General features: G+C 38.2%; 2 protein-coding genes across 6 annotated transcripts in view; one reads left to right on the top strand and one right to left on the bottom strand.

Annotated features, from left to right (window-relative positions):
- The window catches only part of mob2b (MOB kinase activator 2b), a 37,475-nt gene extending 34,623 nt beyond the window's left edge, over positions 1-2,852 (top strand). For both annotated transcript variants that reach the window (XM_059505929.1, XM_059505928.1), the window contains exons 3-5: positions 266-359; positions 750-874; positions 1,654-2,852. In XM_059505929.1, the coding sequence (XP_059361912.1) occupies positions 266-359; positions 750-874; positions 1,654-1,925 (491 nt within the window). In that variant the 3' untranslated portion in view covers positions 1,926-2,852. The remainder of the gene's footprint in view (positions 1-265; positions 360-749; positions 875-1,653) is intronic.
- A 763-nt stretch (positions 2,853-3,615) lies between these two features.
- abcc8b (ATP-binding cassette, sub-family C (CFTR/MRP), member 8b) overlaps positions 3,616-27,122 on the bottom strand; it is a 28,922-nt gene continuing 5,415 nt past the window's right edge. The window contains exons 7-41 of one of the 4 annotated variants that reach the window (XM_059505923.1): positions 26,846-27,034; positions 25,660-25,824; positions 25,415-25,570; positions 25,194-25,328; positions 24,577-24,739; positions 24,038-24,078; positions 23,812-23,963; positions 23,437-23,545; positions 22,445-22,576; positions 22,234-22,306; positions 22,049-22,154; positions 21,310-21,342; positions 21,186-21,218; positions 21,019-21,117; positions 20,417-20,510; positions 20,255-20,335; positions 20,033-20,170; positions 19,765-19,878; positions 18,961-19,045; positions 18,702-18,731; positions 17,977-18,221; positions 14,846-15,012; positions 13,799-13,868; positions 13,522-13,679; positions 13,110-13,202; positions 12,818-12,920; positions 11,868-11,981; positions 11,662-11,782; positions 6,564-6,694; positions 6,402-6,480; positions 6,203-6,311; positions 5,983-6,086; positions 4,919-5,052; positions 4,782-4,844; positions 3,616-3,856 (exon numbers count right to left, since the gene is read on the bottom strand). In XM_059505923.1, coding sequence (XP_059361906.1) covers positions 3,719-3,856; positions 4,782-4,844; positions 4,919-5,052; positions 5,983-6,086; positions 6,203-6,311; positions 6,402-6,480; positions 6,564-6,694; positions 11,662-11,782; positions 11,868-11,981; positions 12,818-12,920; positions 13,110-13,202; positions 13,522-13,679; positions 13,799-13,868; positions 14,846-15,012; positions 17,977-18,221; positions 18,702-18,731; positions 18,961-19,045; positions 19,765-19,878; positions 20,033-20,170; positions 20,255-20,335; positions 20,417-20,510; positions 21,019-21,117; positions 21,186-21,218; positions 21,310-21,342; positions 22,049-22,154; positions 22,234-22,306; positions 22,445-22,576; positions 23,437-23,545; positions 23,812-23,963; positions 24,038-24,078; positions 24,577-24,739; positions 25,194-25,328; positions 25,415-25,570; positions 25,660-25,824; positions 26,846-27,034 — 3,957 coding nt within the window. In that variant the 3' untranslated portion in view covers positions 3,616-3,718. The remainder of the gene's footprint in view (positions 3,857-4,781; positions 4,845-4,918; positions 5,053-5,982; positions 6,087-6,202; positions 6,312-6,401; positions 6,481-6,563; positions 6,695-11,661; positions 11,783-11,867; positions 11,982-12,817; positions 12,921-13,109; positions 13,203-13,521; positions 13,680-13,798; positions 13,869-14,845; positions 15,013-17,976; positions 18,222-18,701; positions 18,732-18,960; positions 19,046-19,764; positions 19,879-20,032; positions 20,171-20,254; positions 20,336-20,416; positions 20,511-21,018; positions 21,118-21,185; positions 21,219-21,309; positions 21,343-22,048; positions 22,155-22,233; positions 22,307-22,444; positions 22,577-23,436; positions 23,546-23,811; positions 23,964-24,037; positions 24,079-24,576; positions 24,740-25,193; positions 25,329-25,414; positions 25,571-25,659; positions 25,825-26,845; positions 27,035-27,122) is intronic. The other 3 variants (XM_059505924.1, XM_059505925.1, XM_059505926.1) reach the window with 3 other exon arrangements.

Raw genomic sequence — 27,122 nt, 5'->3', positions numbered from 1 at the left:
TTGACCTCAACCGCGGCTGACCGTCTGCTGTTGTTGTGTCTAGTTACTAGCTGTGTTTTGCAAACCTCAGCGGGAATGTATGTAATACTGTTATAATTGTACATGCAATTTTATTAAACATGCATATGTGCATCAATTTCTAAAAATATAAAACAAATGAAAAGATGGAAAGATTTTTGCTGATTTTTAGAAACTGATTTTTATGAGTTGATGGCTGTGTTTTATCGTTTCTTAATCTTGGCGTCATCTGTGTGTGATCCTCTAGCCACGACGTTCTTCAACCTCATCAACCTGCAGTACAGCACCATCTCTGAGTTCTGCACCGGAGACACGTGTCCGGCCATGACCGCCTGCAGCACGTGAGTGATGCATTATTAACTCTCAGAGACGCGACCTCTGACCTCAGACCTCAGGGAGAGATCTGACCGTACAACAACAAAGTCAGATTGTGTTTGATTTCGTGCTTCTGTAATACCAGAGGAATAGATGAGTGCTGCTGCAAAAAAACGATAGGAACCATCACAGTCATTCTAAATATAAATGCATCATTCATTGATTCATTCTATTGGTTTTCACTACAAATGTCATTACACACATTATAAACCAGCAGCGTTTAACCAGTTAAACCACTGCACATTCCCTGAAGGGTTTTTTTGGATTGGATATTTGTGGAAGAGCAGTGATTGAAGGGGAAGCGATGATGATGCTGTACTTCTAGCAGAAGTCTCAATCTAACCTCCGTCTCTCAGGACGTACTTCTGGTATGATGAGAAAGGGAAGAAGACGAAATGCACAGCGCCGCAGTACGTGGATTTCGTCATGAGTTCAGTTCAGAAGCTGGTGACCGATGAGGACATCTTTCCCACCAAATACGGTGAGTGAGTCTCTAGCGCCACCTGCTGATGCATGTGGACTTTATTAGGAACATTTATGGATATGTTACACATTTAAATCTAGTCTTAAATAATCATATATCTTCACTTCTGTTGTGTTTATTTAAAAGCAAATGACCAGTTTTAGTAGAAGACTAATCAAGACTGTCACAGTGGATGTAGACACACATTTTTAGCAATATTCTGTACATTTAAACATTAACACTTCACCATAAGGTCCCATTAGTTAACTAGTTAGACCGTGAAATATACAAATGATAATATTTACTGGGGTCAGGAAAGATGCATTCATCTGATCAATAGTGACAGTTTTTAATATCACAAAAGATTTCTATTTCAAATAAGTCTTCTATTCTGTTCTTTTGAACTTTCTATTCATCTGTGAATCCTTGAAATTAAATGTATAGCCGTTTCCACAAAAATATCATGCAGCACGACTGTTTTCAACATCAACACTGATAATAATCAGAAATGTTTCTTGAGCAGTAAATCATCATATTTTCATGATTTCTGAAGATCATGTGACACTGAAGACTGGAGGAATGATGCTGAAAATACAGCGGAGCATCACAGGAATAAATTACACTTTAACACAGATTCACACAGAAAACAGATGTTTGAAATTGTACAAATATTTCACAATTTTCACAGTATTTTTAAATCAAACAAATGCAGACTTTGTTGCAAAACATGTCATTCGTTCATCACATTCTTTGGTCTAACTGTGTGTTGCTGATGGAGTTGGTCTGGTTCTCTGCAGGTAAAGAGTTCCCCAACACCTTCGACTCGCTGGTGAAGAAAATCTGCAGGTATCTCTTCCACGTTCTGGCCCACATCTACTGGTCCCACTACAAGGAGACGGTGGCCATGGACCTGCACGGACACCTAAACACACTCTACACACACTTCGTGGTATTTATAAGGGAATTCAATCTGATGGACCCCAAGGAGACGTCGATAATGGAGGACCTGACGGAGGCCCTGTGCACGCCGCTGCCCCCTCAGCCACAGAACCACGTGACGGAGAGATGAGTCCGGCCAAGGACTGCTGGGACTCACAGACCTGAACATTGCTCTCTTTCGGACCCAGTTGGGAGCGCCGAATGACCTCAGACGCGGCCGTCTAACCCTTTAACCGAGAACCGCCTGACCATGCTTCAGTTTCCTTCCTCCCCGTTTTCCGCTTTCTGTTTTGAAGCAGCAGTTTTCCATCTCTTGGATTGATAAGGGTGTCGGCCTGGTCCTCGTGTACGGTTTAAAGGTTTCTTTTTCATTTTTATAGGGTAAAAGGGGTGTGTGTGTGTGTGTGTGTGTGTGTTCAAGGCTTTTGCACTCAGGAACTGAGAGAGCTGTCAATGCTACCTGCTCACCCATAAGCCTCTCGGTGTCACTTTACTCATCATATAGCAATCCCATCCTCCCTCGACTTATATGGGACAGACTTGTTGCGTATTAGCACGTTAACCACTGTAAAGAGAGAGACGAGTTGAATCGGGCGCCATTTTGGCTCCAGGGCCTGGGTTTCACGCGTTCTCCCTCCAGAATGACAAGGACATTCCCATTGTCTGCTGTTGAATCTGAACGTCCTGAGTTCGGAGGACTGCTTGTAATCATGTCTAGCCTCGTTCTGAAAAGACGATTTGTGAATGGAAAAGAATGTACACTTAGCGTCTATTGTCTTCGAGCGACTGAGAGTGTGAGAAAAAGAGCGACAGATGTTTTAGTTCTCCCTTCATCGCTGTTCAGAGAGTTTGTGTCGCGACGAGAAGATCAGACTTTTCCTTTTATTTAATTTATTTCTTGGTTTTCTTTTTCCTTTTCGTTTCAGTTTTAGTTGACGTTTTTCAGGGCTCCTCGGTTCTGGCTTTTGTTTTATGTATTTTAATAATACTTTAAGTTAAAAGCGATTTAATATTTTAAGCTCTGCAAATTATAACCTAATAAAATATTTAAAAGTCACCGTGTCTTTTTTTTCCCACTTTTTCATCTGTGAAATCAAGAAGTGTCAGGTCAGAAATATTGCAATTTCATGCATTTTGATTATTTGATGGTGTTATAAGTGGTTTTAGTTGTCATGCTAACCCCGCCCACAATACACGTCAGCCAATCAGGTTACAGAAGTAAAAATCCCATTGATTTTCTCCAAAGTGGAAGTTATTTTGAACGATGTTATCTTAAATATCTGTAAAGACAGAACTACTGTGAGCTACAAGGTGTGCTTTGGTTAAAGCATTATGTTTAAATAATTGTAATATTTTTAACAGCCAAGTTGCTGGGGGGGAAACTACATTACCCATGATTCTGCAAAGAAATCTCTACCAATCAGAGAACAGAAACGGGTAAATCATCCCAAAGGGGCTCCGCTCAATCCCATGAAGCTCTGTGAATGACACAATTAATTCTCCCGATGAGCTCAAACTATTTATTTGAGTACATATTTTGCTTTCTATGTGAAATATTTTCTATACGTATCTATTCGACATCTTTAAATCAATTGTTTTATATCTCCATCTTTTGTCTTAAAGATTTGATAATGGAAAAATCGTGAGAAGTGACGCCCATGTTGATGTTGATGGACATTATTATTTAAGATAATTATGAATTATGAAGTACAGGGTGTCGGTATGTAAAGAACTGAGTGAACCTTTCTTAAAAAAAGCACAAATTGTGATGTTTTTACAACAGAGCCTTAGTTAAGATCTCTAATAGGTTATTGTGGAATTCACCATTTTATTAGTTTACAGGATATGAATTGTACAAATATTACACAAAGCATATGCAGCCATACACATCTGAGTATTGCATGATTATGCCTCCATCCATCTTTATTTGTCGGCTCGCACAAATGCAGAGAAAACGCTGTCCTTCTGCTCCAGCAAGACGTCTGGTTCATCGTACTCTAAGATAGCGCCGTGTTTCATCACGATCACCACGTCCGAGCCCAGGATGGTGTGAACACGATGCTGTCCGACACAAAACACACCAGCCATCACATCACAGTGAGCCTCACCCTTTACACTTTGAAACTTAATGCTGCCGCAGAGTAAAACAAAGATCAGGTAACTGTGGCTTTTTAACTCCAAATTCTAGGAAACGAGGCAGACTTGGGAGAAGAAGAAAAAAAGACTAACCTTTAAACTTTTGCTCTCAGAATAGTGAGAAAAGCCAATTATGATATATAAACTTAATTTGAAGAAAATATGCCAGAATTATGTGGAAGAATAATTGTGAGATACAATTAGAATTATGATATAAACTCAGCATTAGGGAAAGTGAGAATTATGGTATATATATATATATATGTATACTTAGATATATGATATAAACTAATCGAGTAAAAAGGAAAGTCAGAATTATGTTATAAATAGAATTGTGAGAAAAAGGATATAAATGTTAATGTTAACTCAAAATTTGTGGAAAAAAGTCAGATTTATGAGATATAAACTACCAATTACCTTTAGACTTCTGACTTTTTTCCTCAGCATTTCAAGAAAAAAGTAATCATTTTAGATATAAATTGTGAGAAATAAAATTTGCAATTATTATTTAATTTTTGAACACCGTGTCAGAAATAAACTTCGGTATAATCCAGCACATTAACATGAATGTTGCTAAGGTTTTAGTGGATTGGGATGAGTAGATGACAGTCTTTAGGTTTAGTTCTGTAAATGCTTTTATAGCGGGGTTCTCAGCTCTGGTCCTCAAGGTTCACGTTCCTGCAGAGTTCAGCTCCAATCCTAATCAAACACACCTGAAGCAGCTCATCAGGGTCTTCAGGATCACTAGAGTTACTCCCAGGTGAGTTTGATCGAGTCTGCAGGAAAGTGGACCTCGAGGGCCAGAGTTGAAGACCCCTGCTGTGTAGTTGTGTATGGTGCAGGGACTCACTGCTATCGTAACCACTGTTCGGTCTGCAAACGCCGTCATGACTACTTTCTGCAGAATACTCTCCTACAGGAACAAAGACGGTGGTTAACCGAACTTTATATGCACCAGAGAAACAAAGCGCTGAACCTTGTTCTCACTGTGGCCATGTCGATGGACGCTGTAGCTTCATCCATGATGAGGATGCTGCTCTTCCTCATGAAGGCTCGAGCGAGACAGAAGAGCTGCCGCTGGCCCTGACTGAAGTTCTCTCCTCCTTCTGTCACCATTGCATCTGTGGAGCGGACAGTTTGTGTGAATCTCTTATTCAATCAAATTAATGGATTTATGAGATGTTTACATGTCCAGTCTAGTGATTGGAATAATGATTATTTTTGTAATGTAAAACAGCTGTTTTCTGTGTGAATCTGTATTAAACTGTAATTTATTTATGTGTATTTTCAGCATCATTCCTCCAGTCTTCAGTGTCACATGATCTTCAGAAATCAGAATAATATGCCTTTTTATTACCAGCTATTGCTGTTGCTCAGTTATTAATGATATTTCTTTTCATGAGTTTTTATTTTTATTTTTTTTAGTTGAATGCAATTTTGCACTTGAAATATTGTGCAGCACAACTGTGTTCAACTTTCATAATAATCAGAACTGTTTCTCGAGCAGTAAATCATCATATTATTCTGATTTCTGAAGATCATGTGACACTGAAGACTGGAGGAATGATGCTGAAAATTAATCACAGAAATTGTAATATGTGACCCTGGACCACAAAACCAGTCACAAGGCTCTTTTTTCTTTATTATTATTTTTTTTTTTTTTGTGTGATTTATACATCATAAACGGAATAAATAATATTTATATTGATGTCTGGTTTGTTAGGAGGTCAATATGTGTCTGAGATGCAACTATTTGAAAATCTGGAATCTGAGGGAGCAAAAAAATCTAAATATTGAGAAAATCATCTTTAAAGTTGTTCAAGTTGTTCAAATGAAGTTCTTTGCAATGCATATAACTAATCCATAATTATGTTTTGACATAACTTACAGTAGGAAATTTACAACATATTTTTGACGTAAAGGAAAACTTTATAATTTTGACCTTTACAATGTATTGGCGGCTTTTGCTTCAGATATAGCAGTGCTACTTCTGACTGCTTTTGTGCTCCAGGGTCACATATTTCACACTGAACTGAACTGATTGATCTCACCTAGTCCTCCAGGTAGAGCTTTAACAACTGGCATGAGCTGGGCAATCTCAAGAGCCTCCCAAAGCATCTGATCAGTGGCCTTTCTCTCCGGATCCAGATTAAACCTGAGAAACAAAAGTGAAGACTAGAGCCGACCGCACTGCATGATTTGTGTGTCTTTGTACACTCAACCTGATCGAAAATACAGTATAAAAGGGTGGAGAAACGTGTATAGCCTCACCGAATCGTTCCACTGAATAAAATGGGATCCTGCAGGATGATGGAAAACTTTGATCGTAGAGTCTGCAGAGGAAGCTTGGCGATATCAATCCCATCAATTGCTATTTGCCCTGTTTCAGAACAAAACACATCCATGGAGTCACAAAGACCCAGAAGAGGTCAGAAAATGAGGAGTTTGATCATTACGAAGCTCCTGTTACCCTCGATCGTGTCCAGCATTCTGAAGAGAGCCAGAGAAAAGGAGGATTTCCCACTCCCTGTCCGTCCACAGATTCCCACCTAGCCATAAAACACTCAGTCTTCACATGTAATCTGCTCTTCCAGCGAAAGCTGAGTGTGTTTGTGTAGAGCGTCAGACTGACCTTCTGTCCCGGTCGGATGTGAGCGCTGACGTGTCTCAGGACGGGCTTCAGGCTGCAGTCGTAGCGAACGCTCAGGTTCTTGATCTGGATCTCTCCATACTTTGGCCATCCGGCAGGAACCTGAGCAGGAGCTGCAATCACATCACATCACATCTGATGATGACACTTTCTAAAGAACTTTCAAAAGTGGTGAACAAAATATTGCATTGTTCTTTCGTGAATCATAATATATAATGTGCATTCAGATTGTTAGAAATGCTATAATTAAAATAATAATAATATTTTTTTTTATAAGCATAGCATATTTATATATTTACTTGAATTTGGATAAAATACCAATATTTTACATTATATAATCATTTTAAATAAATATTAGTTTTATTATTATTATTATTATTATTTTCTAAAATGTTATTATTTAGCTATTTTTTTCTGAATGAATACGAACTGCTAATGTATATACCGAGAATACAGACCACTTATTTATATTGATTCAGATAATGTTTTAAATATAGAAATTGTTATTATTTAAAATAATAATAATACTAATTTAAGAATACAACTGATTACAAAATTAATCTGAAATCAATATTTATTTAACTTTTTTTTTTGTTCCCCAATTTTGGATTAAATATGAAGCAAAAATGGAAATAATGATGAAAACAACAACAACATATTATTAGTATTATTATTATCAATAATAATAATAAACAACTAGTTTATATTAATGAATGTATATTAATGTATAATTATATTTTAACAGTATTAAATGTGTGTGTGTGTGTGTGTGTGTGTGTGTATACAGGTGCATCTCAATAAATTAGAATGTTGTGGAAAAGTTCATTTATTTATCATTTAGCCAAAGAAGCTGGCTGTTCACTGAGTGCTGTATTCAAGCATGTTAACAGAAAGTTGAGTGGAAGGAAAAAGTGTGGAAGAAAAAGATGCACAACCAACCGAGAGAACCGTAGCCTTATGAGGATTGTCAAGCAAACTGGATTCAAGAAATTGAGTAAACTTCACAAGGAATGGACTGAAAAATGGACTAAAGCAAAAGTAGCCCATATCAAGTATTGAGTATATGTACAGTAAATGAACATTACTTTCACGAAGGCCAACAATTCACTAAAAATGTTTCTTTTATTGGTCTTATGAAGTATCATAATTTGTTGAGATAGTGAATTGGTGGGTTTTTGTTAAATGCGAGCCAAAATCATCACAATTAAAAGAACCAAAGACTTAAACTTCAGTCTGTGTGCATTGAATTTATTTAATACACGAGTTTCACAATTTGAGTTGAATTACTGAAATAAATGAACATTTCCATGACATGCACCTGCGTGTGTGTATATAAATCATGTTAAAATATTTGTTTTATATATATTAAAGAATATATATATGCTTTTCAAATATTATTTATTTCATATATAAAGAAATGTTATGTTCCTCAAAATGCTCTTATGTCTGTTTGTTTTTTTCCCCTCTGAATGAATATGAACTAGCATATATATATATATATATCTAATCACCCAATCACATGGCAGTTGCTTCAATGCATTTAGGAGTGTGATCCTGGTCAAGACAATCTCCTGAACTCCAAACTGAATGTCAGAATGGGAAAGAAAGGTGATTTAAGCAATTTTGAGCATGGCATGGTTGTTGGTGCCAGACGGGCCGGTCTGAGTATTTCACAATCTGCTCAGTGACTGGGATTTTCACGCACAACCATTTCTAGGGTTTACAGAGAATGGTGTGAAAAGGGAAAAACATCCAGTATGGGGCAGTCCTGTGGGTGAAAATGCCTTGTTGATGCTAGAGGTCAGAGGAAAATGGGCCAACTGATTCAAGCTGATAGAAGAGCAACTTTGACTGAAATAACCACTCATTACAACCGAGGTCTGCAGCAAAGCATTTGTGAAGCCACAACACGCACAACCTTGAGGCGGATGGGCTACAACAGCAGAAGACCCCACCGGGTACCACTCATCTCCCCTGCAAATAGGAAAAAGAGGCTACAATTTCCACGAGCTCACCAAAATTGCACAATTGAAGACTGGAAAAATGTTGCCTGGTCTGATGAGTCTCGATTTTTGTTGAGAAATTCAGATGATGGAGTCAGAATCTGGCGTAAACAGAATGAGAACATGGATCCATCATGCCTTGTAACCACTGTGCAGGCTGCTGGTGGTGGTGTAATGGTGCGGGGGATGTTTTCTTGGCACACTTTAGGCCCCTTAGTGCCAATTGGGCATCGTTTAAATGCCACGGCCTACCTGAGCATTGTTTCTGACCATGTCCATCCCTTTATGACCACCATGTACTAGCGGTGTAACGGTACGTGTATTCGTACCGGACCGTTTCGGTACAGGGCTTTCAGTACGGTGCACGTGTGTACCGAATGCAATATTTTGTATGCGGAACATAGCTACATTTTCGTGTTTCCAAACGAACATATTAAGTGGCGGAAGTCTCCGTGTTCAGTGCAAATCCCGCCCTGCAGCTGATTCTAAGGCGGGTGACACACTGGCTGCGTGGCGTGAGCGTGGCGTTTCTGCTGCGTGTCATTTGCGTGACGTCTGCTTCGCGTTTTCTGTGTCTTTACACACCAGAATCGTGCCTGACGCGCGGCTGCTACTGTAGGTGACATAGAGGGAGGCCGCCGACAGACCATAATCTTGTCTTCACGACAACAATATCTATACTTCATGTTGAGCATAAATATAAAGCAGAGCAGCACGTCCGCGCAACTACATCGTCACTGCAGCAGCAGACTCTCGCGAGTATCAACACTGGAAGCGTATAAGTACAGCATCACAGCAGCGGTTGCAAAGCATGTTCGGCAGACAGTATAACCATTTCAAACAATGGGTATAATTCTTTCAACATTTGTTTTTATAACAATACACCATACTTTCACCCAAAACGATTAATTAAAAAGTTTAAATGGGTAAATACATATTTGTTATACTTAATTTTCTTTTCTGGCATTGTTGTTAAAACTCTTGACATGCTTATTCTGTGCATTTTGAGCACGTTTTGTGTTAAATCATATTTATTTTGTCCATCAAAAGTGTGCTTTCACTTTAATTGAGCGTGAGCAGCACAGCAAAAATAGACCGGGCGCTGAATATATATATATATATATTTTTTTTTTTTTTTTTTTTTTTTTTTATAATAGGAGCAGGCCTACAAGCTGGGATTGGTAATGCTGCACTGTAATCATAGTTATTTATTTATATTTTTCATTATATTTTATTATATGAAATTGGTTTGAGACTGAGAGTATTTTATTTAGTGGAGAACTTTGCAGCAGTATTTTATTTCTTATTCTTTTTTTATTTTATATATATTTTATTAAAAAGTATTTAAAAAAAAGTGTAAACAAATTGTTAAAAAAAGTTTATAGTAATAAACAACCTGCAGTTTAATGTTTGCATTTCTTTCCCCTACTGTACTGAAAATGAACCGAACCGTGACTTTAAAACCGAGGTACGTACCGAACCGTGATTTTTGCGTACCGTTACACCCCTACCATGTACCCATCCTCTGATGGCTACTTCCAGCAGGATAATGCACCATGTCACATAGCTCGAATCGTTTCAACTTGGTTTCTTGAACATGACAATGAGTTCACTGTACTAAAATGGCCCCCACAGTCACCAGATCTCAACCCAATAGAGCATCTTTGGGATGTGGTGGAATGGAATGCTTTCAGCACCTTGTTGAAAGTATATATATGCACTCACCTAAAGGATGCCAATTTTTTTTTTAATGCAATGCTTTTTTGCTAATATATATATATATATATATATATATATATATTAGGGGTGTAACGGTACGCAAAAACCACGGTTCGGTACGTACCTCGGTTTTAAAGTCACGGTTCGGTAAATTTTCGGTACAGTAAGGGAAAGAAATGCAAAAATTTAACTGCAGGTTGTTTATTACTATAAACTTTTTTTAACAATTTGTTTACACTTTTTTTAAAATACTTTTTAATAAAATAAATAATAAAATATAATTTATAATAAAATAAAAAAAAGAATAAGAAATAAAATACTGCTGCAAAGTTCTCCACTAAATAAAATACTCTCAGTCTCAAAACAATATCATATAATAAAATATAATGAAAAATATAAATAAATATCTATGATTACAGTGCAGCATTACCAATCCCAGCTTGTAGGCCTGCTCATATTTTAAAAAATATATATAACTTTTCCAAAGTGTAAAGGGCAGCATCAACAGTTTCAGTTTTTAGACCTGCTCAGATTTCGTTATTGCGTTGGACCGATCGGAATTAAGAGCAAAGGTCTGTTTAAATGCCGACGAGAGCTGCGTTGGAATTACGGTCGTTTTTTTCCTAGTTGTAGTGATGTTCACACTCGCGTGATGCCTTTTGAAAACCTTAGGCCGGTGACACACTGGCGTATTGCACCTGTCAAGCATAGTCTATTTTGCCGTCAATACTGTTGACGGTGTCCTTTATCAGTAGGCTTTATATTTATGCTCAACATGAAGTATAGATATTGTTGTCGTGAAGACAAGATCCTGGTCTGTCGGCGGCCTCCCTCTATGTCACCTACAGCAGCGCCGCGTCAAGCACGATTCTGGTGTGTAAAGACACAGAAAACGCGAAGCAACTGACACGCAGCCAGTGTGTCACCGGCCTTAGAATCAGCTGCAGGGCGGGATTTGCGCTGAACGCGGAGACTTCCGCCACTTAATATGTTCTTTTGGAAACACGAAAATGTGCCTATGTTCCTCAAACAAAATATTGCATTCGGTCACTCGGTACACACGTGCACCGAACCGAAAGCCCTGTACCGAAACGGTCCGGTACGAATACACGTACCGTTACACCCCTAATATATATATATAGCAAAATATTAGCAAAAAAGCATTGCATTAAAAAAAAAAAAGAAAAATAAATCTTATGATCTGAAATGAATATTTGATCAATATGTTCATACTTTTATAATTATCTTTTTAAAAACATATAATTTTTATTGTTATTATTTATTTTAATTTCCTCTTCTTATTCTGATATTTTTAGGACTGTTCCCTCTTATTTCCCAGTGTTGTGTCAGTGTCTCACTCATGAGTCCGTCGTAGCTCTCCGGCTGTGTGTGGATCAGACCGCTGACTCTCTTCACGCAGCCCAGCTGCACCTCCATGTCTGCCAGATTACGCACAATCCAGTTCAGATAGTTGGACACCTTCACGGAGGCAGAGCGGAGACGGTTATTGAGGAACACTCGCTAGAAAAGACTGATGAGCAGCAGGCTTGTTTCTGTAGTTTACCATGAGAGCGTAAGTGAGTCCCAGACCCACCAGTCCTGCTGAGAGCTGACTGCATAAAGCATTGCTTATAGATGCCACTGCCGCGATCAGCACCACAAACGCCCCGATATACTCCTGCACACAGCCAAAATAAAAATAATATGCATTCGTTTACAATGTCTCACTGGGATTTATGGACACCTATCTTTCTTGGCTTACATTATATCTTGCTGGCCACACTCAGTTTGTAAAACTTAAAAACTTCAGATCTGAGCTGTCGCATGTTACTGATGGTGTTCCCCAAGGCTCAGTCTTGGGGCCTTTTCTATTCATCATTCATTTACTGGCATTTACTGTCAAATTCTTAAGAAGTTTGGAATTTATTTCCATTGCTATGCCAACGATACCCAGCTCTTTATGTTTTCTATTCCTAATTCGGTATGTCCGTCTTGTCTGTTAAGCTGTTTATATGAAATACAAAATTGTTTTTCATTTAATTTCCTTAAAATTAATAGTGATCAAACTGAAATTCTCCTTGTAGGTACAGAGTCTAAACCGGTCAAATCTGGTCATTTTTTTTACACAATTAGATAAGACCAATTTAGGTCAACCAATTACCAAGCAATGCTTAATTTTCTTCAGTATGTAGTGTAAAAAGTTTGAGTTAGCAATTAGAGAAAAACACTTCAGCAAAACATGGCCAGGTCAAAATGTATGTATAATTTTTGGTCCCACATTTTTATCAGTTTTATTTGTAGTCCACTGTATGAAGAATTGTTGGGTATAATATGTCACAGTTTACTTTATTTTACTATCCTCACTTACATAAATAAACTATAGTGTCCTGCACCCACTAGCAAAAAAAAAAAAAAAAAAACATCAAAAATTATATCTGGTGTATGAATACATTTTGGTTTGAATGTATATGTAATTTAAATCTGTGCTAGATATGCTATGATAGTTTTCATTACCATGCGAACCTCCAGCCAGCGATTGGCTGCCATCAGGAAAAGGGAGGAGATGTTATTCGCATCTGTGTGTTCCAGCAGTTTTTTCTTAAACCTTTGCTCATGTCTGAGACAAAACACAGTCAAGTCAGTTGGTATGGTGTGTCAAATCAATAACTGACTCAACATTAGTGTGTGTGTGTGTGTGTGTGTGTGTGTGAGAGAGTGTGGGTGTGAGAGAGTGTGTGTGAGAGAGAGTGTGTGTGAAAGTGTGTGTGTGAGAGTGTGTGTGCGTGTGCGTGGGTGTGTGTGTTACCTGAACGCTCTGATGGTGGTGAGGCCCTCTATGGTCTGTGAGTAATGGGAAAGGAGCGGCATCTCAGTGCTGTCCTCCAGCTGCTGCAGATCTCTACACACAGACACAGAGAAAACAGACTATTCATAATGCAAGATAAATAATAAGAAATGCATCATTAAAATAATAAGTTACTAGAACATATAATATAAAAAAAAATTATTAAAAATGTTTTACTTTTTGGGAAATAATAGGAAATATATATATATATATATATATAGAAATAATATAAAATATTACGACCTAAAAAAAAAAATTAAGAAAATAGTTCAGGTAAGCTGCTATAATTTTTACAGACATCAGTGGTAAACTTCATCTGTCACAGGCATTGTTTATATATTTTTTTATTTTATTTGAATACTCTGTGACTAACCTGGACGCCACCCTGAAGTACTTCTGAATGAAGTAGCAGGCGACGGCCAGTGGCAGCAGAGCGATGAGGAAGAGCGGCGTGACGTAAGAGATGACGCCCACCGCGGACACACACAGCAGAGTCGAGCGGCTCAGACACTCCAGAGTCACAGGGATGTGCTGCAATCACACAGACACACATCTGTCCATCACATTCCAACACTGACCAAACCAATCCTGGCTGCAAACACTATGCATGAGTCTTCTGTGAAATGTAAAATCTCTTTATCCTCCAGTACCTGATCGATTGTGTTGGTGTCTGCTGAGAATCGGTTTAAGATGTTCCCCAGGGGAGTTGTCTCAAATAACCTGGTGGGAAAAACAGATCAGTCTACGTGTTTAAAAAAAAAAAAAAAATCACTCCAAGGCACTCGAAATTGTAGTGAAAAAAGCTTTTATTTACATGCTTTACATTAAAAACAAAAACAACAGGTGCACCATTTAAACAGTCAATTCGTCACATGACATAGTCACCTGATTAGGTGTCAAAGCATCGCACAGATAATTATTTTACGGGTTAATTAATATAAATATTTAGAATTTATTGGGAACAATTAAATTTACGAGAAAAAATTACCTGTGCGATGCGTGGACACAATCATATGACTATAGCTATGTTTCCATACACTTTTTTTATGGGCATTTTGGGATATCGCATAAAAAAGCACTGGATGGAAACGGCAAGATGCACATAAATAAAAAAAAATTATGCACTCAACTAAGTAGGATTTATTTTCTTATCCAGTAAGAAAACATGTGCATAAACTATGATGGAAACATTTTTACCGAATCAATTCCTTCCTGCGCATCAAAAAAGACATGTGACATTGCGATGAGACAGCATAAAACTGGACCAACTAACAGACTGTTCTAAATGCACAGCATCTGAAATGCTAGTTTTGTCATTCTAAAATTCTTGCGCAAAGTCTCAATTTGCTTTATAACTAAAACCCAGAACTGCATTCCTAAACAGCAGGCTCTGAAAATAAGACAACATGACCGCTTTAAGTTTGCATGCTCTGAAGCTCGAAATTTAATGTATAAAAACAAACTAGTGTACTGTATACAGTGCCTTCTACTAAACAGCAGCCAATTAAATTTTTCTTTATGATATTTAGTTCAAGTAATTTAGTATTGATGATTTTGTTCTCTTCAACTTTGCTTTATTCACAAATGTTTTATGCAATATTCCAGTTTTGCGCACAAGTAACAAGTATTCGTAACTTTTTTGCAGTATATGTGTGTGGTTTTAGAGGACGATCACAAGCTGATGAACTCACACAGACCTCATGGGTGCAAGGACGATGGTACGCAGGAGGCTGCAGTGAAGCTCTCGGGAAACACGCAAACCCGTCCACTCCACCGCCAGAGACGTGATGAGACACAGGACGATTCCCAGAGCACACAGACCGCAGAAAACCTGCAGGTACGACGAGTGACTGAACTCACAGTCCTGAGAGAGAAGCACAAAACAACAACACTCAGCTCCACTCAAACTAATGACAAATATAAAGTGTGTAAATACATAAAGAAATAACATCAGAGTGTCTTTAAAAGCTTTCTTTTGTGCAGAACTACTTCCTTCCACCAGGGATTCAAATCTCAGTTTGATAGTTTAGCAGCTGACTAACTAATTCCTTAACTTCAGACTAGAACTAGTAACGAAGGAACATGGAATTGCTTCATTAAAAGCTTATTGTATTACTGCAGTAAAAGCAGTGTATTACATGTAGTAGAGATTTATGAGAGAGAGATGGACTGAGCAAGTGTGATTACCTTCATTTGATACAGCATTCATTATTTGTCTCATATTCACAATAAAATATTAGTTATAATGTCAGCTGAGAAAAGCGATATCTTTGTTGTATTATCCTTTCATCTGTTAATGGTGATTCCTGATGACAGCTCTGCCCTGTGAATTTGTTGGCTGCGTACAAGCTTTTTGAAAGGAAAAATAAATTCCTAGTTCAAAACTGTGCTTCAGTATTTTTCAATTTCAGAGTCTTTATATATATATATATATATAATTTCAGTGGTACTAAAACAACACAGACTGCTTCATATTTTTGTGGAGACTGTGATACGTTTTATTTTTCAGGATTCACAGATGAATAGAAAGTTAAAAAGAATGGCATTTATATGAAATAGCAGTTTTTTGTAACATTATAAATATCTTTACTGTCATTTTTGATCAATTGAATGTGTTCTTACTAAATAAAAGTATGTATTTCTTTGGGGCTGTAAGATTTTCTGTTTGTTTTTCCAAAGCTTTGAACGGTACTACAGTACATTTCTTTGAAATTAAAATGATATTGCCATTGTTTCCTGGTAATTGTCCTATTATGAAACTGATTCTGTGAAAACAAGAAGACTCTTTCACCTCTTCACGCTTTCATTCAGCTGAGACTAAAGACTTGTGTGTGTAGTGTACAGACGGTCTGCTGGGATTGAGACTGAGACTCCAACAGCTGCGATCAAACCTTCGAGATTAAAGCAGTGCACTTGTGTTTGTGTGTGCGTATGTGTGTGTGTGTGTGTGTGTGTGTGTGTGTGTGTGTGTATGTGTGTGCGTATGTATGTGTGTGTGTGTGTGTGTGTGTGTGTGTGTGTGTGTGTGTGTGTGTGTGTGTGTGCGTATGTGTGTGTGTGTGTGTGTGTGTGTGTGTGTGTGTGTGTGTGTGTGTGCGTATGTGTGTGTGTGTGTGTGTGTGTGTGTGTGTGTGTGGGTATGTGTGTGTGTGTGTGTGTGTGTGTGTGTGCGTATGTATGTGTGTGTGTGTGTGTGTGTGTGTGTGTGTGTGCGTATGTGTGTGTGCGTATGTGTGTGTGCGTATGTGTGTATGTGTGTGTGTGTGTGCGTATGTGTGTGTGTGTGTGTGCGTATGTGTGTATGTGTGTGTGTGTGTGTGCGTATGTGTGTATGTGTGTGTGTGTGTGTGTGTGCTCTTGTTTTTGTATCATATCAGGACACAACTCTGTATAATGACATGGGTATGACACAGGTATTACAAGGAGAGGGTGACTTATGCCGTGTTTCCACCGAAATTACCCGGAACATTTGTACCAGGAACTTTTTTTCCCAGGAACTTTTTTCCCCCCAGACCTGTTGCTTTCTGCGTTTCCACCGCGGTGTAAAGTACCGGGAAGATTAGGCAAATAGACTGGTGACGTAGGTCTGCGCGCGTTTCTCAATACAAAGTACGCTGATTTTGGACGTGCATCCTCGGTAGTGCGGACTTTGTGCATTCGACTCGGGAGTGTGATGTCCGCGACGAGGCAAATCCAGTAAATCTGCAAACAGCAGCATATACTTGATAACTTCAGTCAGCTGACCATGGCTACTATTTTCCTCTCTGTATATTTACAATAAAACAAAATAGGATATTAAATACCACTGCCTCCTTTCGTTTTCATTTAAGCATAATAACAGCTGCAGAAATTTACTTAGTTCAGGGATATGTGTATATATATACAGCCATTACAATGAAACGAAATATTATATAGATTTGCCTTTTTTTATTTTCATTTTAACATACAGATAAATTGAATACAGACCAAAGATAACCTGTTAGATTTACCCAAAACAAATTATATTTTATGTTTAACCACTAAAGAGACATCAGAGCCAGCGGCACACATCAGAAGGTCAAGCCGAGGAGAGGCTGCTTCTCGGCGGATACATGAGGACTGATCTCCCGCTGATCGCGTGGAGCTCACCGTCTCTGAGATCGGCGAAACACATTTTTAAATAGGCGCTGTCTTTATAAATAAACCACAGATTTGAGTTTTAAACAACTACATTCTCGTCTGAAATACTTTTAAAATTACATTTTATGACACAATAACAGTAATATTTTGAAAATGTTGATCCGAATAAATGGTGGTTGAACTCAACCAATGCTGGGTGAACTCGGTGGAAACACACCGAGGACCAGGCCAAAGTCCCTAGTTCCTGGGTAAAGTTCCTGCGGTGGAAACGGGGCATTATGAGGACATAACCCATGTCCCCATTTTTCAAAACGCTTATAAATCATACAGAATGAGTTTTTTTGAGAAAGTAAAAATGCACAAAGTTTCCTGTGAGGGTTAGGGTTAGGTGTAGGGTTGTTGTAGGGCCAGAGAATATACAGTTTGTACAGAATAAAAACCATTACACCTATGGGATGAACACACTTTACACAAAAACAAACATGTGTGTGTGTGTGTGTGTGTGTGTGTGTGTGTGTGTGTGTGTGTGTGAGTGTGTGAGTGTGTGAGTGTGTGTGTGTGTGTGTGTGTGTGTGAGAGACTATGCGTGTGTGTTTTTGCTCAAGCATGTGTGACACAGTCTCTATGGATTAACACAACAACACTTCAGTTGAGAATAATTCAATTTATTTTTTCTAATTTGTCCAAGTTGCTGTTTCAGTGTTCTGACCTTTGTGCTGGTGCAGTTCCTCTCGGCGCTCTCGATCTGCGCTGCGATGACGCGGGACGTCCAGTGTGCGAGCCAGAAGTCGATGGCGACCATCAGCGTGTGTTTGGTGAGCTGCGAGAGGACGAGCAGTGGCAGCAGCAGCAGACCTGCGGCGCGCAGGTACGTGGCGAACGAGCTCCATGGGATAGTGGTCCTGTGACGCAGCTCCGCCCTGAGGCTGTCCTCATCGGTGCTGGTGGTACTGTCTGCAAACACAACCAAACACCATCCAATCTCGTTCTGGAGGAGGTTAAGCAGAGTTCAGCTTGTTCATTCCACTTAGTGCACTCAGATCAACCGGAATGAATTACATGAAAGAGAAGTGTGTCACTTTGGAAAAGCATTCTGTTGTTTGAGTTTGAGTGTGTGAAAAACAAACATGCTGAAAAACTGCAGTGATTTATTAATTTCCGTGCACTCATGCATGGGGTCTGGAAGAGAAAGGACAAGGTGCATCAGTTTCTCTGAACGCTTCATGCATGTCATGCGTCTCAGACTCAAGCAGAGCGCATTATCATGTGCAGGAATGTGATAACTCTAGCTCACAGAAGCGTAGTGAATGTTTTGTGCGTTGTTTTGTTGTGTATGTGTTACATAAGACTAGCTACTATAATGGCTTCACTGTGTTTCAAACATCCTCAGGCTGCATGCTATTCATCAGAGTATTCATGCCGTTGAGTCCAGACCTTTGACTTCACTAACAGTGATATCTGCAGCTGGATTAAGTCCACACACGGGAAGCCATCATAGATATGAAGACAAGAACATCAGAGTCACACTGCAGCACTGAAGACAAACGCACAGCATCACAGATACGACTGTTACAGGACAACCACCTGTCAGGTGTTATAGAGCATAATCCTGTATGGCTAACATTTCTATTAGAAATTTAGATATGCAAGCACTGACACAGAGTTTCATGTTTGGATGAAGGAGATGTTGTACCTTCATCCTCGTCCTCGGTGGCCAGAGTATCTGTAGAGTACATGGGCCGCCTGAAACTCTTCCTCTTCAGTTCTGTGGTGTTCTCCTGTGGAAATATTGTGATACTGCGTTAGTCAAACATAGCCCTAAGAAATTATGTAAATATATATATATATATATATAGAGAGAGAGAGAGAGAGAGAGAGATTTTATTTATTCATTTTAGAAGAACATCATAGCAAAGACATATGCTTATGAATAAATAAATTAATAAAAATATATGTATTTGTTTATTTTAGAAGAACATCATAGCAAAGACATATGCTTATGAATAAATAAACTAATAAAAATATATGTATTTGTTTATTTTAGAAGAACATATCAAAGCATTTTTGTAAAAAAAATAATTACAAAAATATTTAATGATACATTTATTTTAGAAGATCATCATATCAAAGAAAAATATAAATAAATGACTCATTAAACAAATATTTATTTATTTATTTGAGAACAACACAATATCAAATATGTAATTTTATTTAAAAATTATAATTGTTTTATATATATATATATATAAAGTGTATATGTTCATTTATTTAATAAGGTTATCATATCAAGGAAATATGTTTTATAAACACATACATATTTTTTATACATTTATTTATTTATTATAAAAGAACATCTATCAAACAATAATTTTTAAAAATAAATAAATCAAATTAAATGTTTATGTAATATTTAATTTTTTCAATTATGTTATTTTAGAAGAACATAACTTCAAATACACTTTATTTTAAGTGTTTTTTTGTTTTTCTTTTTTTTTACTTTGTCCTGTCTGTTCATCAGGGTTCTCCACTGCTCAAACAGTTCAGGTTCGGCACACTGGATGTCCTTTAAGGTCCCTTGTGTCTGCACCGTCCCATCCCGCATGGCTATAATCTACAGGACCGATATAATGAAAGCACATTTTACAAGACTGATATAGTTAATGCATTAATGTGAACGTATGTAAAGCATTTCTCTTCCCATATTCAACAGTTTGACCCATGCAGGCCGACTTGTAAAATGACTGCACAGCGTTAAAAGCTCATACCCAGTCTGCATGAGGTAAATACTGAAGTTTGTGAGTGACCAACACGACAGTCCTCTTCTCCTGCCGGAGGAACTTGAGGATCCCTTCATGCATGAGGTGATCACTGAGGTGTATGTCCAGAGATGAAAACGGGTCGTCCTGAAAGCACAGATGAAGGAATTCTCAGGTTATACCAACACAGCTATGTGTGGATGATGATGCTGAACGTTAGACTGAACTCACCAGGAAAACCACATTAGTCTGCTGATAAAGAGCTCGAGCCACGCTGATCCGCTGCCGCTGGCCGCCGGACAGAATGATGCCCTGCAGCACAGAGACTGAGACGCTCACAGACACGCAGAACATGCACTCTGCTCAGTTTGTGCTGTACGAATGATAACTCACGTGACATACCCTCTCTCCGATCACCGTCTGGTCTCCCTGCGGCAGCGTGTGGATATCAGGCTGCAGCTGACAGACCTCAATCACCTCCTTATATCTGAGGAGAGACCAGGAACAAACTCATTCAAAAAACTGTGAATAGTAAAACTGCTTTTAAGCACGACGTGCAAATCTTGCACACCAATATGCATTGGCTCGTTTAGTTCACACTTGAAGATAATAGGGCTCTCAGGAAAGATCCCAATGACCGACTGAAAGGGAACTTTAAACAGCACTGAATAAACCAGCATGTTTTATGTGACGGCCAGCATTAAAAGACAGTCACTGAAGGAGAATCTGCAGCATAGCTCCTCTTACATAACAGCAAAGCCTCACAGACGAGCTGTGGACTGACAGCACTGGGAATCCCATTGAGATGCCTCTGGTTTTTCCCGGTCGGCTCTTTGTAAGGCTGATAAAAGCACTTTGCTGTGGCCTCTGGGACAGCAGCAGGATGATTGTGTTTGTGTGAGGAGCGTCTCATTCGCACGCATCTCTCACACGACTGAACACACAGGAATCAGGACAGCGACGGATCACGTCAGGGAACCACAGAGACACTTTACCTCTTCTCGTTGGGGGCCATGTCAAACAAGATGTTCTCCTCCACCGTAGCGTTTAAGAGCCAGGGCCTCTGGGAAGCGTACGCCACCGAACCTCTCGTCCTGAAAACACAAGCAGTGAGGAGACTGTGCAGCTGATCAAGTATTAAACTGAGTGATCATTTCATTACTTGAGCGACTGTCTTCCACTCATATACTGGGCTCTGTAAGACAAAAAAAGAAAATGATTTTAATGAATAAATACAGAAATGTGATATATATATGTGTGTGTGTGTGTGTGTGTGTTTGCAGTACCTCAGATTTTCTTCAGAATCACTCTTGGGTAAACTGTGAGAAAATGAAGCAGTGTAAATATGAGATTCTCTGATTACAATCCAATCCAGTATTTAAAAATATAAAGATGTAATGCAAAATGATTAAGTGAATTAAAAAGATATTATACATTTATAGATGCTGATTGGTCAATACAGTGTTCCAGCCAGGGTTATAGTTATTTTAGTACTACTGTTTAAATATTTATTCATTTATTACAGTTTTTATTATTTGTATTTTAATTTTAATTCTAGTGCAGTATTTTGTTAATTTCGTAATGTGATTTTGTCATTTTTATTAGTTTTTTATATTTAGGTTTTATTTATTTTTATTTCAGTTTTAGCTTTTATTTATTTCTTAGTTGTTATTTATGTACTATTCCGTTATTTTATTTATTTATTATTTATTTAATCAATTTATGTTTGTTTGTTTGTTTTTAATGACAGTGCTCCAACTAACTTATTTGCTTTAGTATTTGTTGCCTAATTTTCAAACATATATTTATTTAGGTTTTATGTATAGTTTATTTTAGCATGATTTTTATAAAATAATAATACTAATAATAACATTAATAATACTATTTTTGGTTAACAATAATTAGCATGAAATAAACAAGCTGAAAGAAGGCCTTTCAAGGCCCTTTGACATGATGACTTCAGTCACACTTAAGCACAGCCTCTAATAATCTTAGAGTATGACACAGCATTATGTTGATCTTTACCTGTTCCATGTGATGTTTCCTGAAATCTTCTGCATCTCTCCCAGTGCTGCCAGCAGAAGAGAGGACTTCCCACATCCCACCTGCCCTACGATCATCGTCAGCTGACCTGACAGATCACATGGAGTCAGAGGAAATACACTCAGTGCTTCTCTAACATCTGCAGCAACTGTGAGACAAAACCTCACCGAAAGGAACCTTAATGTCGATGTTGATGAGAGTCGGGCATCCCTCTGTCCATGTGAAGTAGCCGTTCACAATCTAGGAAAAAAAAGAAAACAATACTAAGTATTTTGATTATTTAAAAAAAATCAGCATCAACAGAATCTATAAATGTTCTAGACATTCAATATTTAGAACATCCAGTATTCAATAAGGCATGCATCATATGAATAGAACCTTCATGCACACGTCCTCGTTCTGATTGGCCGATGCCGTCAGCTCCTGGTCCTGCTGCTCAAAGTTCCTGTTCACGTCCTGCTTGGCTTTATTCTTACGATTCACCAGTTTGGCCTGGAGCTGTAATGCATACTGAGAGCAGAGAACCACAACTATTCATTCATGCAATGCAGGACTTATTCATACAAAAAGATGATAATAATAATAATAATAATAATAATAATTATAATTGTATTACTATCAACAAAAGCAAATTACTGACTAAAAACATTTTAGGTATTAAAAAGATATTAATTTTTTTAATATGAAATTATATTTAAAAAAAATACAATAAAAATTGTATTTAATAATAATTATTTAATTTTACATTTAACAACTATACATTTACAAAAATAATATTCATGTTACTAAAGTGTTGAGTAGGTCTGTACCTTCTGGGGAAATAAATCCAATTTGGATTTCTCTGATAAATATAGCAATAAATAAATAAATAAATAAATAAACAAATAAATACTTTGCTTGTAGGGTTTAAAACTTTGGCCCAAAATTAAATTAAATAGTTTTGTTGTTGTTGTTGTTGTAATTATTATTATTATAATAATTATTATTAATACATGAAAATATATATATTTTTAAATAAAAACAAGATAAGAAATATTGTGACTGTAATATAAAAATACACGCGCGCACACACACAAAATATTTTGGAAAAATTTAAAATAAAATTTGCAATACTATCATCATTTCTGCCTGCCTTAAAATATATTTAATCAATTAAATATAATCACAGAGATTGTGGTTTTATTTTAATTAATCACGCAGCCCTAGAGTTGAGTGTAGATGCTTTTGAAACAACGCTTGAAGAGCAATACTCGATCTTCCTCTGACTTAAAGGTATAGTTCACTGTGTGCTTGTTTAAAGTCTATTCTGTTGTTTTCTGTGTAAGAAATCAGTTCAGACGCGGCAGGGAAGGACATGGAGCTGAACTCACCACAGACTTAATGTTGCTGTTGTTGTGTTCTGTTGCTGCAGTTTGACCGGCAGGATCCTGATCGATCTCGATCTCAGTACTGCCAAGAAATTCACTCAGCTTCTGCACACTGAGAACAGGCAACACATTAGGCTTTTTTGAGGTCAAATGTGTGAAACGATAAGGCTTGAAGAAGTAGTTCCTCATAGGGCTGGGCGGTTTTTCTAATTTTTAGTGCATTTTTATAGTGCTGTATCATTCATGAGATGCTGCAAGAGATCAAACGTGGCCATGTCCACATAGAACAAAATCTATATATGTTCTAAAAAAATCGAGATGTATTTTTTTGGCCATATCGCCCATCCCTAGTTCCTCAAGCGTACGGATGTGGGTCACCTGACGAGAGCTTTGACGGTGGAGTGCAGGACGCTGGAGAGCAGGAAGAGAGGCGTGACCAGGATGTGGAAGAGCGACAGCGAGCCGAACGCCACAGCGGGAGACAGATCGAAGTCTGTAGCGCTGTGCACGTGCACGTGAACTGCAAAGATCTGCCAGCAGAACACACACAGAGCTCTCACACTGACACACACACCAGGGAGCATTCAACAAGAGTGTGACTCACTGTGAGAACAGCAGCGATTGGGATGGCAGCATTCATGAAGACTGAGGACACATAACGAAAGAAATACTAGCATTTATAATCTCATAATTTAAATGTGTTTACATGTGTACACTTTCATGCATGAAATCATTTAATTGTAACTTTAGCAGCTGCTTTAAAACAAGACGTGCTGTGAAACAACAAGCTGGGAAACTTTCTGATGAGCAATTTTATTTGATGTTTTACAACATACGCAATAATCCAAATGTAGATATATAATTTTAGATATAAAAATATTTAAGTAATTGAATTTCTAACATGCTATGCTAAATGTATATATACACTTCATAAACTAAATATATACACTACACTACACTACACTACACTACACTTATATATATAAAATAATTTAAACAATTCAGTTTAATTGTTGCATGTTCTTGTGAAGGTAAAAATCCAAATTAAATTAAAAATGTTTTTTTTTTTTTTCTCCAATCTTGTGATTTGTGTGTTTTCTATTTAAATTATGTTGATGATTGTAGTTGTGTGTTGCAGCTCACTGGAGAGGGACGTGTAGAGCGCAAACGTGCGCAGGTTCCTCAGCTCCTGTCTGCGCGTCTCCTCCACGCTGGACCTGAAGATGTGCTCCCACGCATACAGCTTCAGCAGCTTGATTCCCCGCAGCAGCTCGTTGGTTTTCTTCAGTCTCTCGCTGGTGTACTCCTGAAACACACCACATCACGCGTACACAATCTGACTCATATTATAATGAAATCAAGGTGACTGACAGTACATACATCTCATTATAGGCAGGGTTAGAAACAAGACTCCCAACAGAACACTGAAGGTTTATTTCTATTCTATTTAAGCTATTCACAGTTTAGTGGCAGTGCAGGCCCATAGTCAGCAATGAGAAATTTTGTTCTCCGAATGACTAATTTGATGTTTAAAACTCCTCATATGGATGTGTGCATGATATGTATAATTCAGTTCAGACAGATTGCAAGAATGTTTAGCATCTGTGGTATGAAAGCGATTTGCCAGATCCAGCCATTATAATCATTTTTGATTCAGAGAAAAAACATCTTTCACAAAATCTACATCTCTGTCTCTATTAAAGTGTTTATAATGAGTTAGGGGTTATTATAGCACAATTCAGTATCAGTGAATGTCTCACCAGCGTGCTCTTCTGCGCTCGTGAGAGTCGAGTGGCCACGAAATACTGCAGAGGAGCCAGAATCACGATGACGGTGGCACCGATCAGAGCGCTGACCCCCAGCAGAGAATAGAGCAGCAGAACCCCCATCACAATCTGCACAGCACAACCATCTCAAAAGTGTTTGGTGTGAGTTTGGGAACCTGTGGTATAATTTACATAATGCAATAGTTGATCTTAACCTGAACTGGCATGGCACACAGGTTGGGACAGAGAAAGAAGAACCACATGAGGTGGTTTGTGTCTCGGGCCACGAGACTGCAGATCTGAGCCGTGGTCATGTCACCCATAGACATGTTAGATGTGCACAGACGCATGATCTTATGGTAAATCTTAGTCTGAATGGGGTAAAGAAAAAAAGGCAAATGTCTAATGAAGTCATTAGTAAAACAGTTTGAAGACTGAACACACAGACAGTGAATCTGACCTGAATGGCTGCTCTGAGTTTGATGCCGGTCTCGATGGCCACGTAATAAGACGCCTGAAGGAAGGTTCTCTGCAGCAGAAGTGCCAGAAACAGCAGCACGGCCAGAACATATGCATTCGCTAGGAACGCTTCTGACGAGATGAAGTGCACTCCCAGAAGCTTGACCTACAAACAGAGTCAGGTGTCTAAAATATCCAGCAGTGGGAGAATCCTCCTGGAACACATCCAGGTCACATTTCTACGGAAGCTTTTCTTCACCATCATAATAAAACAAATGTTAATTGCAACTTTTTAACTCACGATTCCATGTTTCTCAATCACAATTCAGAGTTGTTCTTCTTAAGTCTACATTTACATTTCATAATTCAGTTTTTTTCATGCCAAAAAAAAAAAAATGTTAATTGTGAATTTTTATCTTACAGTTCTGCCTGTTTTTCTTACAATTGCAAGTATATTATCTCGCGATTCTGACTTTTTCTTATTTTATTCAAAAGCCAGATCTAATGCCGTGTTGTAGTGATGACGCACGTTATCGCGCGACTCTTTTACCGGCTGTTTCAGTGTGAAAGGGGCTCAGGTGTGCTCAGATTGATCATGGGATGAGATAAACACTGTATCATCAAGAGAGGGTCACATATTTTTAGAGTACATAATCAATCAAAATCATAAATCACTCAAGACCAAGAACCAACATGTATGATGGCCCACAGAAGTGTAATTTTAAACCTGCCAGACGTGAGACGGCAAATGAGGAATTGCCAAGAACTGCAAGTACCTACTTTTTCGTATTATATTCTGTTTTGTGATGCCCAACAACATAAAATGGATAACAGTTTAAATGTTTATTACCAACAAGCAAATTGCACAAATTCGTTGAAAAATTAACCCTGCAACACGGCCTTTAACCAGAGCAAGCTATTTTTTAAGAAGTAAATAATATGAATTTTTAAAAATATTATGCATAAAAATGCCAAAAATAATTTTGGTGACCTGACTCCCCATTAAGAAACAGAAACCCAAAGCAATTCCCTTAAGTGTTTGTCTGCACTTGGTGTTCAGGAACATGAATATATACAGTATAGATGGAATTAATGAGAGAATTTTCATTTTTGGGTGAACAAATCCTTTAAGTGTGTCTTAACTGTCCCAATAGCTACTGTGTATGCTGTATTATTTGCAATGGTACCGGAGGCAGAGCGCTGTGATTGTCACTGCTGATGTGATGAACAATCCCTGAGATGCAGAGTGGCCCGGCGAAGCCCAGCAGGTCAGCTATGAAGCGGAAGGTGATGCTGAGGACCAGCGGCCGGCCGAACGCCTGACGCAGAGCGAGCCAGATCCACCGCGAACCCTTCAGAGGGACCGGACCCTTCTCCTGCGCGGAGAACACAGAGCTCAGCGTAAAAACTGTGAGATTCAGTCTCTATACATGAATCATCTCTAAACTGGCAGTTTAGTAACAG

This window comes from Carassius carassius, chromosome 23 (assembly GCF_963082965.1).
Source record: "Carassius carassius chromosome 23, fCarCar2.1, whole genome shotgun sequence".
In the NCBI taxonomy this organism is placed as follows: Eukaryota; Metazoa; Chordata; class Actinopteri; order Cypriniformes; family Cyprinidae; genus Carassius; species Carassius carassius.
The sequence above is the reverse complement of the archived record's forward strand: the minus strand, read 5'-3'. Positions and strand labels throughout refer to the sequence as shown.